The sequence below is a fragment of the Xenopus tropicalis genome, chromosome 7 (assembly GCF_000004195.4).
Source record: "Xenopus tropicalis strain Nigerian chromosome 7, UCB_Xtro_10.0, whole genome shotgun sequence".
Taxonomy (NCBI): Eukaryota; Metazoa; Chordata; class Amphibia; order Anura; family Pipidae; genus Xenopus; species Xenopus tropicalis.
The window spans coordinates 95,379,178-95,396,765 of record NC_030683.2 but is presented as its reverse complement, the minus strand read 5'-3'; the positions used below and the strand labels follow the sequence as shown (position 1 = coordinate 95,396,765).

The 17,588-nt window shown below is 39.1% G+C and overlaps 2 protein-coding genes across 2 annotated transcripts; both read left to right on the top strand.

Annotated features, from left to right (window-relative positions):
• The first annotated feature begins 1,755 nt into the window (after nt 1-1,755).
• Nucleotides 1,756-2,694, top strand: LOC100492285 (olfactory receptor 1019). The gene has a single exon (XM_002937041.3). It carries the CDS (start codon nt 1,756-1,758, stop codon nt 2,692-2,694), a length of 939 nt encoding a protein of 312 aa, XP_002937087.1.
• Nucleotides 2,695-12,688: 9,994 nt separating this feature from the next.
• On the top strand, nt 12,689-13,409 carry LOC100492449 (olfactory receptor-like protein COR9). Its single transcript, XM_031906513.1, has one exon. It carries the CDS (start codon nt 12,759-12,761, stop codon nt 13,407-13,409), a length of 651 nt encoding a protein of 216 aa, XP_031762373.1. The 5' UTR covers nt 12,689-12,758.
• The last annotated feature ends 4,179 nt before the right edge of the window (nt 13,410-17,588 follow it).

The following is a 17,588-nucleotide window of genomic DNA, read 5'->3' as shown; positions in this document are numbered from 1 at the left end:
CAGAAGTTTGGGCATTGCACCCTCAAGTGCCAGGACTGGACCTGACATGATGTGTTCTGGTACTCCAAAAGGTAGGATCTGACTTTCTTTTTGAAAAGATTGAGTCTTCCCTACAGAGGAATGCAGGGATAGCATTCCAGAGGTAAGGAGCTGCAAGGTAGAAATGTGTAAGATGAAAGATTGCAATGGTTGTGGAAGGTTTAAAAAGACAGCAGCTCTGAAAGTAGCAGAGGAGAGGGCCAGGATTGTATAGGGAGACAAGTAAAGAAATGTAAAGAGGAGCAGAGTAGTCAAAAGGGATTGAATGTTAGAAGCATACGAGACATACTATATGAGCCAATAGTTTGTGATTCTGAATTACTTACAGTATCAATGCTCATGTGGTTTCTATGCTCTGAATCAGTAGAAAAGAGAAAGAGCAGCTACTAGGGGCACCTTCAGAGACTCAGATCTTCACTGCTAAATGGCTATGGTGACCTTGCAATGGTACAGAAAATACAAGCTGTAGCATTTGTACAATAATGTTTTGTTGGCCTGTAGCTTTTATTTAATATTAATACCCTTACAAATGATTTCATGCTCATAAACCTATGTTAGCAAACAAAATTTGAATGAGGGTAAAGTGTTCCTTTTACTAATTAGTACCCAAGGCTTTAGTAATTTCCTATGTACATATGTACCAATTAAAGATAAAATAAAATAGTAAATGATTTTGATATCTTGTCAGCTTACATTTCTAAAATATACTTTATAGTACTGTTGAAAGCTTTACATAATACATTTTCCTTTTTGGGCAATTAATATATAAATCATCTTCTTGCCTATCCATGTACCATGAGTACAGCTTAAAAAGAGCCAATTACTTGAAGTAAATTAGTAAATTGGTTCTACAAAGCACAGGAGGTACAGAATGGGGCCTTTGGGGGATGAGCCCTAAGTGAATACAAGTGATTATATTTTGCTGTTCTCAGAAACATGTTTCCATTGTGAATGTCGCTGGATTCAGTTCTGTGCCGACACTTTCTAAGCAAAACTTTACATTTTGATCTTCTTTCTTTTGCACTGATTGTGTTTATTTGGATAAAAAGGCATTGTATAAAATCAATATGCTTTATGTATGTGTCTATTATTCCATCATTCCACAAAATCCATTTTTTAAAGTAGAGCATGGTCTTAAAGAAGGAGGATCCCTTGGATTAAAATTTTGATATAGTGTCCATTGTGTTAATTTATGTTTTCGATACGAATTAACTACTTTGTTCAAATTTCATGGACATTCACAATAACGCCATAATGGAACAATTTATCAAGGTGTGTACATTTTACCAAGTTTGTTTTCTGGAATCGGATGAATTGCAATGCTACAGCCCCAACTCCATTGAACAGAATGCCAATTGAGTGCTCAAAGCAACTAAACAAATTCTGATGAATTGACACACATAACAGCTTTAATAAATGTGTTTGTTAAAAACTTTAAAAAATGTCTAAAAACTCTCAAACTAAAGTTTCTCACAATCAGGAAAACTTTGGTAAATTGAGAAAATATCCTTCAGTTCAAAGTTTGATAAATCTTCCCCTAAGGACTGGCTCTTGCTTCATTCACAGCTCTGTAAATTATAAGACAACTTATTTAACCCAGGACACATATGAAATCCAAATATTGAATTGTCTCCCAATATGAAATGTATATTTGTTATTGATTTCCTCTAAACATATTCTCTTCTATTCAAATAACCAAAGGGGCAGAAAGGAGCAATGCATGCAGGAAATGAAACCACGGTAACAGAATTTATCCTTGTGGGATTTTCTGTGATTCCAGGACTTGAATATTTATTTATTACAGTGCTTTTAATTATCTATGTAATAACCGTTCTTGGAAACGCATCTATTATCTTTACTTATTCTCTTTGTTCAGAGCTGCACACCCCTATGTATTTTTTTCTTACCAACTTTTCCTTTTTAGAAATATGTTATGTTTCCACCACTTTTCCAAAGCTTTTATCAGATTTATTAAGAGAACAAAAATCAATCTCCTTCTTTGGCTGTGCTGTGCAAATGTATACTTTTTTCCTTATTGCCGGCCTGGAGTGCTGTATGTTTGCAGCCATGGCGTACGATCGGTATAACGCTATATGCCATCCCCTCTTGTATCAAACTATTATGAACAGAAAAGTGTGTGTTCAGCTCTTGGCTGGGGGTTTGATCATTAGCTCGACAAACTCTCTAATACACACTCTCCTAACGTTCAAGTTGCCCTTCTGTGATAAGATTATCAATCACTTCTTTTGTGATATTCCTCCTTTACTGAAACTGGCATGTAGAGTAAACCTAACAAATATAATTGCTCTCTTTATCATTGGTGGCTTCATTCTTGTTGGATCGTGTGTTTGTATTGTTCTTTCTTACACTCGAGTCATTGCAACTATCCTAGGTATCCATTCCACTTCTGGTAGAATGAAAGCGTTCTCAACCTGTTCCTCTCACTTGACAGCAGTTACAATATTTTATGGATCCGGTATTTTTATGTATTTAAGACCCAAACCAAGTTATGAAATTGATCAGGACAAGCAGATTGCTCTTATGTACACTATTATTGCACCACTGCTCAATCCCTTTATATATACGCTTAGAAATGTGGATTTTAATGTAGCTTTTAGAAAGATAATACAACATGTGTTTTCTCGAAAATTCTAGTTGCATTTTTGTTTGTTCTACAACCTGAAGTATATTCGTGCTGCATAATAAAAGTCAGATAAGCTTATTTATATCTGCAGGTCTGTGTACTGGTTGTACAAAAGCATCAGTGATACAATGGCTGTTCGCAAGGGTACTTGCACCAGAACACATTCCTTAATACTTGTGCCTTACATGTGTTTTACCGACACATACATTGGATTTGCACCAAATGGCAGAATACCAGAAATGACACAATGGAAAAGTACCAGTAACTAGTGATGAGCGAAACGGCGAAAATGTCGCGCAGGAAAAAAATTGTCACCCGCAACTATTCTTTTGACGCCTGCGACTATTCTTGCCACTATTCTTGGGACAATTTGGGCGTGCGACTATTCTTTTAACGCCTGTGACTATTCTTGCGACAATTTGGACGTGCGACTATTCTTTTGACGCCTGTGACTATTCTTGCGTCAATTTGGACGTGCGACTATTCTTTTGACTCCTGTGACTATTCTTGCGTCAATTTGGACGTGCGACTATTCTTTTGACGTCTGTGACTATTCTTGCGCCAATTTGGACGTGCGACTATTCTTTTGACGCCTGTGACTATTCTTGCGTCAATTTGGACGTGCGACTATTCTTTTGACTCCTGTGACTATTCTTGCGTCAATTTGGACGTGCGACTATTCTTTTGACGTCTGTGACTATTCTTGCATCAATTTGGACGTGCAACTATTCTTTTGACGCCCGCTACTATTCTTGCAACAATTTTTGGACGCGCGGCAGATTTTTCTGCAGCAAATTTTTTCATCCATTTCGTGAAACAATCTGGCAATGGCGAAACGCGGAAATTCGCCGCAAATCCATGCCTGCCGAAACATTTCGCCCATCACTACCAGTAACTTGTGCTCAATTTGTCTCTAACCAACACAAATTTTTTGCTTCAAACTGGTAAATTACACACTGTCAAAGTTGTTGCTAAATTTTCTTTTGTGTTTAATTAATGTTTAGCTTTTCAGCACCATTACAGCATCATGCGCACATTCAGAGCGTGAGCTTTTTGTATTTTCATAACATTGAAAAAGACTACCATTTCTCATTGTTCTCGAATAAACTCACTTCCACAAATGTCTGACATTTACTTAAAAGTCTGAACTGGAAAACTCCATTTCGGAAAAAGTCACAGAAAAGTTGCACTACATGATCTCGGCAAGTCTTAGCTGGCAAACTGTTGGATTATGATTTTTAGTCATTTTGATGCATAGTGAATAATGAAAAAATTCACATTTTTTTTCTTCAACATTTAGCGCTAAAAATCTGAATCAGAAAAAAAATCAGAGCATTAGTTAATAGCCCCGTGGAAGTAATTTAAATGAACATTTCAGTGTAAAACTAAAACTAGGTAAATAGATAGAAAAAATATTTCTGAATATAGTTAGCCAAACATGTAATTTTTAAAGCTATAAGACTGGAGAGAGCAGATGTCTAACATAATAGCCAGAACACTACTTCCTCCTTTCAGCTCTCTAAACTCTTAGTTAGTCAGTGTCTTGAGGGGGGCCACATGGGACATAACTATTCAGTTAGTTTTGATCCTGAGCACACAAATCAGATTGAAAAGCAAACAGTTATGTCCCATATGCAGGGGCGCAGCTGCCATGAGGCAAGTTGAGACTCGTAATTTGTATTTCATTTATAATATGCTTTGACACACAGATGAAAATGTTTTCCAAACATACATATCTACTAGTAAAAAATCAGCCTGAATCCATACAAAGTAAACTGAAAATTGACTCTTTACAGGTGAACTGTAGTCTTCACCAGTGCCCTTTTGGGGCTCAGGAACTTTCTGCGCATGAGCAGACTGGGAACCTGCACTCTTCAAAGTCAAATGTAGTACAGCTAAGGAGGAGGCAGTTATGTAAACAGGAACAGGCCAAGATCAGGTCGGGCAGAAAGGATCAGAGTTTGTAAACAGACAGGCATCAAAAACCAGATATAGCAAGGAACATAGACTTGAGAAGGATCTGAATAACCAGAAACCAGCTTGGGCAAGGTGCAGTGGGAGAAAGTGAGATTTAAAGGGCATGGGAACCAATGAGGAAGGGATAGACATAATGGGCAGAGAATGCAACAACAAAAAAACTCCAATTTGTTTATAAACAATGCACCTTCTAGGGCATCTACCAGTTGGGAGACACACCTGCCCAGTGGTCAGTAACAAAAACACCCTGAATTAACTTCTTCCCACTTATTTAGGGGAAAATTGATGAAGGTGGGTACATTTTACCGAGTTTATTTTCTGCACTTATGAATCTCATTGCTACAGCCCTGACTCTATAGAACTGACTGTTTACAGCAACAAAACATATTCTGATAAACTGACACATGTATCAGCTTAAAAAATGACTAATTCATTAAAACCTCTCAGAATAAAGCTCTTTAAAAGAGTCTCCCAATAAAAAATGTATATTACTTATGGCTTCCCTCTAAATATATTCTCTTCTATTCAAATAACCAAAGGGGCAGAAAGGAGCAATGCATGCAGGAAATGAAACCACGGTAACAGAATTTATCCTTGTGGGATTTTCTGTGATTCCAGGACTTGAATATTTAATTTTTACTGTGCTTTTAATTATCTTTGTAATAACCGTTCTTGGAAACGCATCTATTATCTTTACTTATTCTCTTTGTTCAGAGCTGCACACCCCTATGTATTTTTTTCTTACCAACTTTTCCTTTTTAGAAATATGTTATGTTTCCACCATTTTTCCAAAGCTTTTATCAGATTTATTAACAGAGCAAAAATCTCCTTCTTTGGCTGTGCTGTGCAAACTTTTTTCCTTATTGCTGGCCAGGAGTTTTGTATGTTTGCAGCCATGGCGTATGATCAGTATAATAGTAATCAATTATCAATCACTTCATTTGTGATATTCCTCCCTTACTGAAGTTGGCATGTAGAGTAAACCTAATGAGTGAAATCTGCCTTTTTTCCATTGCTGGCTTTATTCTTGTAGGGTCATGTGTTTATATTGTTCTTTCCTACACACGAGTCATTGCAACTATCCTAGGTATCCATTTGACTTCTGGTAGGAGTTCTCAACCTGTTCCTCTCACTTGACAACAGTTACAATATATTGTGGATCTGGTATTTTTTTGTATTTAAGACCCAAACCAAATTATAAAATGGATCAGGACAAGCAGATTGCTCTTATGTACACTGCACCCCTGCTCAATCCCTTTATATATACACTCAGAAATGGGGATTTCAATGTAGCTTTTAGAAAGATATTACATGTGCTTTCTCAAAAATTCTAGTTGTGTTTATGTAAAAGTTAGATGTGCTTATTTATATCTGCAATGTTGCGTGCTGTTACGTGAAAGCATCAGTGGTACTAGTTCCAGTGCAATGTTACTCATCTATAGCCTCTATAGCAGGGTTCCCTAACCTTTCCTACACGTAAGCCACAGTCAAATGTAAAAAGACTTGGGGAGCAACACAAGCACCATAAAAGTTCATGGAGGTGCTAAAGAAGGGCTAAGATTGGCTATTAGGGAGCCTCTATGCACACTATTAACTTACAGGGGGCTTTATTTGGTAGGAAATCTTGTTTTTATTCAACCAAAACTTGTCTCCAAGTCAGGAATTCAAAAATAACTACCTGGTTTGGGGGCGCTGAGAGCAACATCCAAGGGGTTGGGGAGCAACACAAGCACCATAAAAGTTCATGGAGGGGCCAAAGAAGGGCTTAGATTGGCTATTAGGGAGCCTCTATGCACCCTATCAGCTCACAGGGGGCTTTATTTGGTAGTAAATCTTGTTTTTATTCAACCAAAACTTGTCTCCAAGTCAGGAATTCAAAAATAACTACAGGGTTTGGGGGCACTGAGAGCAACATCCAAAGGGTTGGGGAGCAACATGTTGCTCACGAGCCACTGGTTGGGGAAAACTGCTCTATAGTCAGTACAAGACGATTGCATTGTCCTTTAGACATACAGAGGATATGCACTATTAGTGATGAGCGATTCTGTCCCATTTTGCATCACCAACAAATTTGCGAATCTTTCAAAAGCTTTGAGTAGCAGCAAAAAATTCACAAAACACAGAAATTCGCTGTGAATCCATCCCTGGCAAAAAATTTTGCCCATCACTACACGCGATTGTAAGAGCAGGTGTGAAATGAAAAAATAGAAGCAGAATTTAATCCAATTTCTGTTCATAGGGGCACAATCCTTGATACTTGCACCTTACGTGTGCTTTACCGACACATGCATTGGATGTGCAACGAATGGCACAAACACCAAAAAATTACACAATGGAAAAGGATTAGGAACCTCTGCTCCATTTGTCATTGACTGACACCCCTCCTTATAAATTAAATTTTTTTTTATGTTTATTATTATGACATCACATGCACATTCAGACAGCACTTTATTTGACAAACAAACCCCAGATTCTTTTCAGTTAAGGAAACCACCCACCACACAACCATTTAGTGTATAACTTGCAAAGTGCATAACTTCAACAAGGTCAGTTGAACATTGAACCTTATTTTGCTGCCCAGTTTTCTAATTTTGTTCACTCGCAACACGCAACATGGCAGCATCCTGCATGGAACTTATGGTTTTGCGCAATTTAATATCATCACTGTGATAGCCACACACACAGTTGCCCTATAACATTACTGATCGTTGAATCAAAATTGTCCATAGCAGTTTTCTATCTTCTTATCTCTTCAGAACTGATTTCTGTGCTGCCATGTAATGTGATTAAAGGAGTAGGAGTTACAATCACTGGGGGGGGGGGGGGGGGGGGGTGCCGAATTAGGTACCCCCCAGGGAATCACTTACCTGATACCTGGGCTGGTGCTCCTTTTAGAAGAAAACTAAATTGGCCTGGGGTTCATGCAACTGAGTGATCCTCTTCCTTCAATTGTCTATCTTCAGAATCGTGGGGCAGTAGAGTGGAAAAGATGGCTTTCTTGTTTAAGTTTGGTTTTTCACTTTACTGCATATGTGCTAATGTGTCCCTTTAAAGGAACAATAAGATCTAAAAATGAATTTGTTTTAAAGGAATGGCAATATAATTTACTGTCGCCCTGCATTGGAAAAACTAGTGCCTTTGCTTCAGAAACCCTACTATAGTTTATATAAACAAGCTGCTGTGTAGCCACGGGGGCAAAATCAAAATACACAGATGCTGGCACAACAAGGCAGTTATAAGCAGGGAGAACCCTGCGTGTTTATTTAGTGCGACACAGCCATGGGGGCAGCCATTCAAGAGCAGGATACACAGCAAATAACAAATAAGCTGTGCAGAATCCCATTGTATTCTACAAACCTGTGCCTTTTCTCTTTTTTTGGCTTTGAATGGCTGCCCCCATGGATACACAGCTGCTTGTTTATATAAACTATAGTAGTGTTTGTGTAGCAAAGGCACTAGTGTTTTCAATGTAGTGCAACAGTAAATTATATCTTAATGACTGTAAACACTTTAATTTTTTTGTGTTACTGCTCCTTTAAGTAATTAATACCTGAATCTTTCTCTGTATGTTCTCTGTCAGTTTTTGGCATTGCATTATCACTACCATGTATTCATATGTTCTAATTAAACAGGAAAAATAGTGATGGGGTAATAATTCGGCAGGCATGGATTCGGGCGAATTTCCACATTTCAACATTATCGCCCGCGTCAAAAAAATTGGCACGCGTAAAAAAAAATGGATGCGCGTCAAAAAAAGTTGCATGCGTCATTTTTTTTTTATGCGTTTTGATGACATTTTCGCAGATCTTTTAAGAGATTCTAAGTGCAACGGGACAGATTCGCTTATCACTAATGAAAAATAAATTCCATTAATGTCCAGTAAAAATGCATAAATACGAGTCTCCATTGTTCCCTCGTTATATAGTACATACTGTGTATCACTGATGAAAATATTTTTCAGATTTACATTTCTCCACTCGGGTCATTAAAATGTAAGACTTTTTGCTATCATTCTACCATGAGTCCAATTTAACAAGAGGTGAATATTTCAAAGTAATTAGTTAATTGGTTCCTTTTAGAAAACAGCTGCACACTTGTTTATTGCTTCAGAATGTGGCTTTTGGGGATGTGCCCTCAATGGTTTAAAAAGCAATATATATTCTTGTTATGTTTTACTGTTGTCAGATATATTTACCACCACCCTGTGAACGCTGGCAAGTTCTGCACTGACACATTTTCATAAGGATTGCTTATAGCACATTTTTAAATCTTTCTTTTGCACTTAGTGTGTTTATTGGGACAATATGGCATTGTACAAAATTATTTGCATATGAATCCTCTCGACATGGATAAAACCATGCATACATTCCAACTACTGCAAGAACATTTAAATCATATTATCACTGACACCTGTAACCTTAATAGTTATTTTGGTATAGAGTAGGTACAGAGTAGGTAAAGAGTAGGCACAGAGTAGGTACAGTATAGAGTAGGTACAGTATAGAGTAGGCACAGAGTAGGTACAGTATAGAGTAGGTACAGAGTAGACACAGAGTAGGTACAGAATAGAGTAGGTAAAGAGTAGGCACAGAGTAGGTACAGAGTAGGTAAAGAGTAGGCACAGAGTAGGTACAGTATAGAGTAGGTACAGAGTAGGCACAGAGTAGGTACAGTATAGAGTAGGTACAGTATAGAGTAGGTACAGTATAGAGTAGGTACAGAGTAGGTACAGTATAGAGTAGGTACAGTATAGAGTAGGTACAGTATAGAGTAGGTACAGAGTAGGTACAGTATAGAGTAGGTACAGTACAGAGTAGGTACAGAGTAGGTACAGTATAGAGTAGGTACAGTATAGAGTAGGCACAGAGTAGGTACAGTATAGAGTAGGTACAGAGTAGGCACAGAGTAGGTACAGTATAGAGTAGGTACAGTATAGAGTAGGTAGAGTAGGCACAGAGTAGGTACAGTATAGAGTAGGTACAGTATAGAGTAGGTACAGTATAGAGTAGGTACAGAGTAGGTACAGTATAGAGTAGGTACAGAGTAGGTACAGTATAGAGTAGGTACAGTATAGAGTAGGCACAGAGTAGGTACAGTATAGAGTAGGTACAGAGTAGACACAGAGTAGGTACAGAATAGAGTAGGTACAGAGTAGGCACAGAGTAGGTACAGAATAGAGTAGGTACAGAGTAGGCACAGAGTAGGTACAGAGTAGGTAAAGAGTAGGCACAGAGTAGGTACAGTATAGAGTAGGTACAGAGTAGGCACAGAGTAGGTACAGTATAGAGTAGGTAGAGTAGGCACAGTATAGAGTAGGTACAGAGTAGGTACAGTATAGAGTAGGTACAGAGTAGGTACAGAGTAGGTACAGTATAGAGTAGGTACAGTATAGAGTAGGCACAGTATAGAGTAGGCACAGAGTAGGTACAGTATAGAGTAGGTACAGAGTAGACACAGAGTAGGTACAGAATAGAGTAGGTACAGAGTAGGTACAGTATAGAGTAGGCACAGAGTAGGTACAGTATAGAGTAGGCACAGAGTAGGTACAGAATAGAGTAGGCACAGAGTAGGTACAGAATAGAGTAGGTACAGAGTAGGCACAGAGTAGGTACAGAATAGAGTAGGTACAGAGTAGGCACAGAGTAGGTACAGAGTAGGTAAAGAGTAGACACAGAGTAGGTACAGAATAGAGTAGGTACAGAGTAGGCACAGAGTAGGTACAGAATAGAGTAGGTACAGAGTAGGCACAGAGTAGGTACAGAGTAGGTAAAGAGTAGGCACAGAGTAGGTACAGTATAGAGTAGGTACAGAGTAGGCACAGAGTAGATACAGTATAGAGTAGGTAGAGTAGGCACAGTATAGAGTAGGTACAGAGTAGGTACAGTATAGAGTAGGTACAGAGTAGGTACAGAGTAGGTACAGTATAGAGTAGGTACAGTATAGAGTAGGTACAGTATAGAGTAGGCACAGTATAGAGTAGGCACAGAGTAGGTACAGTATAGAGTAGGTACAGAGTAGACACAGAGTAGGTACAGAATAGAGTAGGTACAGAGTAGGTTCAGTATAGAGTAGGCACAGAGTAGGTACAGTATAGAGTAGGCACAGAGTAGGTGCAGTATAGAGTAGGCACAGAGTAGGTACAGTATAGAGTAGGCACAGAGTAGGTACAGTATAGAGTAGGCACAGAATAGGTACAGTATAGAGTAGGCACAGAGTAGGTACAGTATAGAGTAGGTACAGAGTAGGTACAGAGTAGGCACAGAGTAGGTACAGTATAGAGTAGGTACAGAGTAGGTACAGTATAGAGTAGGTACAGTATAGAGTAGGCACAGAATAGGTACAGTATAGAGTAGTCACAGAGTAGGTACCGTATAGAGTAGGTACAGAGTAGGTACAGAGTAGGCACAGAGTAGGTACAGTATAGAGTAGGTACAGAGTAGGTACAGTATAGAGTAGGCACAGAATAGGTACAGTATAGAGTAGGTACAGAGTAGCTACAGTATAGAGTAGGTACAGTATAGAGTAGGTACAGAGTAGGCACAGAGTAGGCACAGAGTAGGTACAGTATAGAGTAGGTACAGTATAGAGTAGGTACAGAGTAGGTACAGAGTAGGCACAGAGTAGGTACAGTATAGAGTAGGTACAGAGTAGGTACAGTATAGAGTAGGTACAGTATAGAGTAGGTACAGAGTAGGTACAGTATAGAGTAGGTACAGTATAGAGTAGGTACAGTATAGAGTAGGTACAGTATAGAGTAGGTACAGAGTAGGTACAGTATAGAGTAGGTACAGTATAGAGTAGGTACAGTATAGAGTAGGCACAGAATAGGTACAGTATAGAGCAGGTACAGAGTAGGTACAGAGTAGGCACAGAGTAGGTACAGTATAGAGTAGGTACAGAGTAGGTACAGTATAGAGTAGGCACAGAATAGGAACAGTATAGAGTAGGTACAGAGTAGGTACAGAGTAGGCACAGAGTAGGTACAGTATAGAGTAGGTACAGTATAGAGTAGGTACAGTATAGAGTAGGTACAGTATAGAGTAGGTACAGTATAGAGTAGGTACAGTATAGAGTAGGTACAGAGTAGGTACAGTATAGAGTAGGTACAGTATAGAGTAGGTACAGTATAGAGTAGGTACAGTATAGAGTAGGTACAGTATAGAGTAGGCACAGAATAGGTACAGTATAGAGCAGGTACAGAGTAGGCACAGAATAGTTACAATATAGAGTAGGTATAGAGTAGGCCTGTGTCATGACTATGATAAGCACATTGGGGCTTGGGGAAAAGAGAACTCTGATATAAATCACTCATCATATTCAGCCAAAACAGAATTTTCTCTCTATAAGCATTAAACTGCCTCAATGGTTATAGAGAAATGTTGTTGGTTATGTTTTAAATAGTGATGAGCGAATCTGTCAGGAAAATTCGCGAATCGTGCAAACATTTTTTTGCACACAGCAAAATTTTTACACGCATGACATTATTTTTTTGACCCGGGCGACAATTTTTTGTTGCACACCAAATTTTTATAAAGTGTTTTTTTTTGCCTGTTTCCCGAAACAATCCGCCAATGGCGAAACGCAGAAATTTACAGCGAATCCATGCCTGCCTAATTATTTCACCCATCACTTTTTTTTAAATAACAAAAAATACTTCTATACTTTGTTCTAAGCTTCAGGGTAGAAAATATGAGTTACAACCCCCACCCCTAGTTCTAGGCAGTTATTAAGCAGCCACGTGTCCCCCTTAAACAATGTATATTTCTTATCGCTTTTCTTCAAATGTCTACAGAAACAAAGGGGCAGAAAGGAGCAATGCATGCAAGAAATGAAACCACGGTAACAGAATTTATCCTCGTGGGATTTTCTGTGATTCCAGGACTTGAATATTTATTTTTTACCTTGTTTTTAATTATCTATGTAACAACTGTTCTGGGAAATACAGCTATTATTTTTGCTTATTCTCTTTGTTCTGACCTGCACACCCCTATGTATTTGTATCTTACCAACTTCTCCTTTTTTGAAATATGTTATGTTTCCATTACTGTTCCAAAGCTGATATCAGACTTATTAACAGAAAGAAAAACAATCTCATTCTATGGCTGTGCAAATGTACTGCTTTTTCCTTCTGTGTGGCCTGGAGTGCTGTATGTTAGCAATCATGGCGTACGATCGGTATAACGCTATATGCCATCCCCTCTTGTACCAAACCATTATGAACAGAAAAGTGTGTGTTCAGCTCTTGGCTGGGACATGGATCATTAGTGTAATAAACTCTTTAATACATACTCTCCTTACCTTCTCTTTGCCTTTTTGTGATAATGTTATTAATCACTTCTTTTGTGATATTCCTCCCTTACTGAAACTGGCGTGCAAAGTAAACCTAATGAATGAAATCGCCCTCTTTGCCATCGCTGGCTTCATTATTATGGGATCATGTGTTTTTATTGTGATTTCTTACACGCAAATCATTGCAACTATTCTAGGTATCCATTCGACTTCAGGCAGGAGGAAAGCGTTTTCAACTTGTTCCTCTCACTTGACAGCAGTTACAATATATTATGGGTCTGGCGCTTTTATGTATTTAAGACCCAAACCAAACCAATCTTTGGATCAGGACAGACAGATTGCCCTTATGTACACCGTTATTGCACCACTGCTCAATCCTTTCATATATACACTCAGAAATAGGGATTTCAAGGTAGCTTTTATAAAGATAATACAACATATGTTTTCTCAAAAATTCTAGTTGCATTTGTGTGCAATGCTTGCCATATATTGCATAATAAAAGCCAGTGGGTCTTTTGTATCTGCAGAATTGTGGCCACAGCAATGCATCTGTGCAGAAAGTTTGTCCCATCTATAATCTCCATAGTCAGAACAAGACAAATGACATTGGTGGGGCCCTGCAGCCTTACGGATATATATACAAGTGCAAAGTGCTGAAATGGGATCTAAATTGCATCCATCCATAACACGTTCATAAAGGTACTTGCATTGGTACATGTTCATGGCAAAAGCACAGGAAATGACACAAGTCTTCAGTTTGTCAAGGGGACAGAAGTTTGCAAATCTCACACAGTTTACAGCATATTACTTTGAGGGCTCCTACAGATATGCTGGAATTCTGAAAAATGATGCTGCATTGTGGGCAATAAACAGGCTTTTAGCATTGTGGGCAATAAACATGCTATTAGCATTGTGACAAGTTAGTAAATGAGCCAGACTAGAGAATACAAAGGTTTTGTGCCACCATGTTTGTGGAGGTAACATGCACACAGTGACACACTTGCCAATGCCAGACTTTCTTGTTAACCTTATCCCTGACATCATATCTTTTTCCTACTGCCCCAGAGTCTCACACAATGCTCAAGCATCTGTCCATGGGTCTCATGATCATTTGTTCAGAACTTATGCTGAAATTTCATTTTGCATATTATAAAAAAAAGTTTAAAAAATCCATATTTTTTATCATTATAAAGAAGTAACAAATCATTGTTTTGCTTTCATACTTACTACCTCACCTATAAATAGCTAAGTTGGTTTAAAAAGAAATTATGTTTTTTTACCTTGTAAACCAGGAATTTGGAAACAAGTGGCTTTAGTTTTTCTGTTTGCCCTATTAAGCTCAAGAAATAGAAAAAAACTGATTTATCTAAAAGCATATAACTGAAAAAATTCAAGACAAGTATTGCTGTACTGGCCTAAAAGCAGTTAGAGTAGCATGACTGGGCCTTTTCTGTCTGTGAAATGTCCAAATAGCAAACAAACAACACTGGTAAATTGTGACTAACTAAATTTCTAATGATTTCAGTACTTTCTTTAATTTATTTGCCTGAGTGCAGTACTTTGGATGCTTATTTTCTATTACTTACATGTACCTGGGCAGCTACTTTAAAAATAAGTGTTTATCCTGTAGAATATATACAGGAATTTTTGGAATACATTTTGTAAATTATTTTATATTTTATTTTACGTTTGAGGGTGTCAGCCAAGAAACCATTGTAGATAAATTAATTTAACACTAATTTAATCATTAATTTAAGACAAGTGAGTGCCATACTTATAGCTTGGGGTACTATGGCTTTGAGATGCACCCGGGCATGACTGGACTGCATGAAATGAAGTCATGGCTGAAATGTTGGTACCTTTTTAATTTTTTTTTTCAAATCATTCCCGGTAGTCTCTTGAAATGGGTTTGGTTTGGTATGATAGAATAACTGACACTCTAGACTTAATATTACATAGCACAATCTTTGGACAAACCTCTTGAAATCAAGCACTTCCTAATGCCGTAAATGAACTTTCCATGTTTCTACTGACAGTCTGGACCACTCTTCTTTCAAACTGCTCCAGTTATCTCAAATTTGAAGTATGATTCCCCAAAATGCAGTTTTCAGATCTCCCCAAGTGGATTTGAGATCTGCGGTTTTTTAGGCCCCTACTCCAGTTTAGAATTAAGTTGTTAACTATTTCATTGTGCTTTGGCTCCTGTCCCATTGTCTCAAGTTTCAAGTTTATTGTCATATACAAATAACAATGAAGCATCATTACTGTAATGAAATTTTTTTGACCCGTGTTCCTCCCAACTTTACATAGACAAACAAAACAAAAAACAAAAAACAAAAAAATACAAATATTAAATATAATAAAAGTGTGCAATAAAGGTACAAGTATTTACAATAATAAAATGCAATGCAATATTTGAAATTGTGCAGTGAGGATTTAAAGTGGCTTTGCTTAAAGTGACACTGTGAAGAGTCCAGTAGTTATGGGGAGTGTGTGTTGGTTTGGGTAGAATGTCAGCAGTTCAGAAGCCTGATGGCTTGTGGGTAGAAACTGTCTCTGTATCTGCTGGTGCGGGTCTGGATGCTCCTGTACCGCCTGCCTGATGGTAGGAGCGTGAAAAGTCTGTGGCTGGGGTGGCTGGGGTCAGAGAGGATCCGCTGCATCTTCCTCCTACAGCGCTGTCTGTACAGGTCCTGCATGGCCGGCAGTTCAGTCCTGGTGATGCGCTCTGCTGATCTCACCACCCTCTGCAGAGCTTTGCGGTCCAAAGCATTACAGCTGCCATACCAGGTGGTGATACAGCCAGACAGAATACTCTCAATGGTGCATCGATAGAAGTTTGTGAGTATTCTGGAGTCCATGCCGAACCTTCGCAGGCGCCGCAGAAAGAAGAGCCGCTGTCTTACAGCTTTTGTGATCACACCAACATGGTGAGACCAACTCAGATCCTCACTGATATTGATGCCAAGGAATCTGAAGCAGCTGACTCTCTCCACCTCTGCTCCCTCAATGTGAATGGGGGTATGGCCTCCTCCCTGCAGTCTCCTGTAATCCACAATGAGCTCCTTAGTTTTGCTGACGTTGAGCAGCAGGTTGATGGAGACCCAGGTTATATTATTGTACCCTAGAATCTCTTGGTAATCTTGTGTTTCATCATGCCATACAAAGGTTCAAAAAGACCTGGACTGGCTATCTGTGGATTCTGGCAAATACCAGAAGGACTGCTGTAAAATTCCATATACAGTAACTATTTATTGGGCTGTTTGGGCTTTTGTGTACCTAACATGCCAAGGCCTATTTTGAATCTAAGTCCAGGCCTGGACTCAAGGGACACATTTCCAGAGACAGCAAACCAACCACAAAACATCAGGGAACCTCCTATATGTTGACTAAAGGAATGATGTTCTTTCAATTTAAACAATACATTTTGTTAATGATTTTCTCTTTTATATTTTATTTTATGTTTGAGGGTGGCAGCCAAAATGTCATTGTAGATAAATGAATTTAACATTTCAAACCGCTTAATTTTTCGAACAGCGCTACTCTACCTCTGAGCGAGAAATCTTCTCCATTTTAATTATTTGCCAGTGTTATTTGTATTCTACGGAAGATATTATTTCTCTGCACTCCCACAGACCCACTTGACCCCAGACTCTTCAATTCTTTAAAGAAAAAAGAGATCTTTGGAATACAAAGAGAGTTTGTGTACATCTTTTGTGCAATGGTGACATTGCCCATGGCAAAAAGCAGATAGGGAAAGGGAACTGGCTACAATCAAGCTACGGAAAGCTGTGCAGCGTTCATAACAAGCTCCACTCACACTGCCCTGACAAAGTAAAAATTATGTTTATCTTTCCTTGTCCTTTAAGATTACATTTAGGGGCATATTTATCAAAGTACGAGTTTGAATACCGAAATCGGTAAAATTGGTATTAGATACGAGAATTTCTGATGATCGTAAATGTCACGAAAATGCTTATGAAAAAATTGTAATAGTCACAATAATATCGTATTGGCGATCTGAAAGTCACGACTTTGATCCTTCTGTGCATGTTTTTGGAAGCCTCCCATAGGGCTCAATGGCACTCTGCAGCTCCAACCCGGCCCAAGGAAAGTCTCCCATAGGGCTCAATGGCACTCTGCAGCTCCAACCCGGCCCAAGGAAAGTCTCCCATAGGGCTCAATGGCACTCTGCAGCTCCAACCCGGCCCAAGGAAAGTCTCCCATAGGGCTCAATGGCACTCTGCAGCTCCAACCCGGCCCAAGGAAAGTCTCCCATAGGGCTCAATGGCACTCTGCAGCTCCAAACCGGCCCAAGGAAAGTCTCCCATAGGGCTCAATGGCACTCTGCAGCTCCAACCTGGCCCAAGGAAAGTCTCCCATAGGGCTCAATGGCACTCTGCAGCTCCAACCCGGCCCAAGGAAAGTCTCCCATAGGGCTCAATGGCACTCTGCAGCTCCAATCTGGCCCAAGGAAAGTCTCCCATACTGCTCAATGGCACTCTGCAGCTCCAACCTGGGCCAAGGAAAGTCTCCCATAGGGCTCAATGGCACTCTGCAGCTCCAACCTGGCCCAAGGAAAGTCTCCCATAGGGCTCAATGGCACTCTGCAGCTCCAACCTGGCCCAAGGAAAGTCTC

Excerpts from the sequence above, each read along its gene's own strand:
- LOC100492285 (XM_002937041.3), top strand. The coding sequence starts at position 1,756 with ATGCATGCAGGAAATGAAACCACGGTAACAGAATTTATCCTTGTGGGA.
- LOC100492449 (XM_031906513.1), top strand. The coding sequence starts at position 12,759 with ATGGCTGTGCAAATGTACTGCTTTTTCCTTCTGTGTGGCCTGGAGTGC.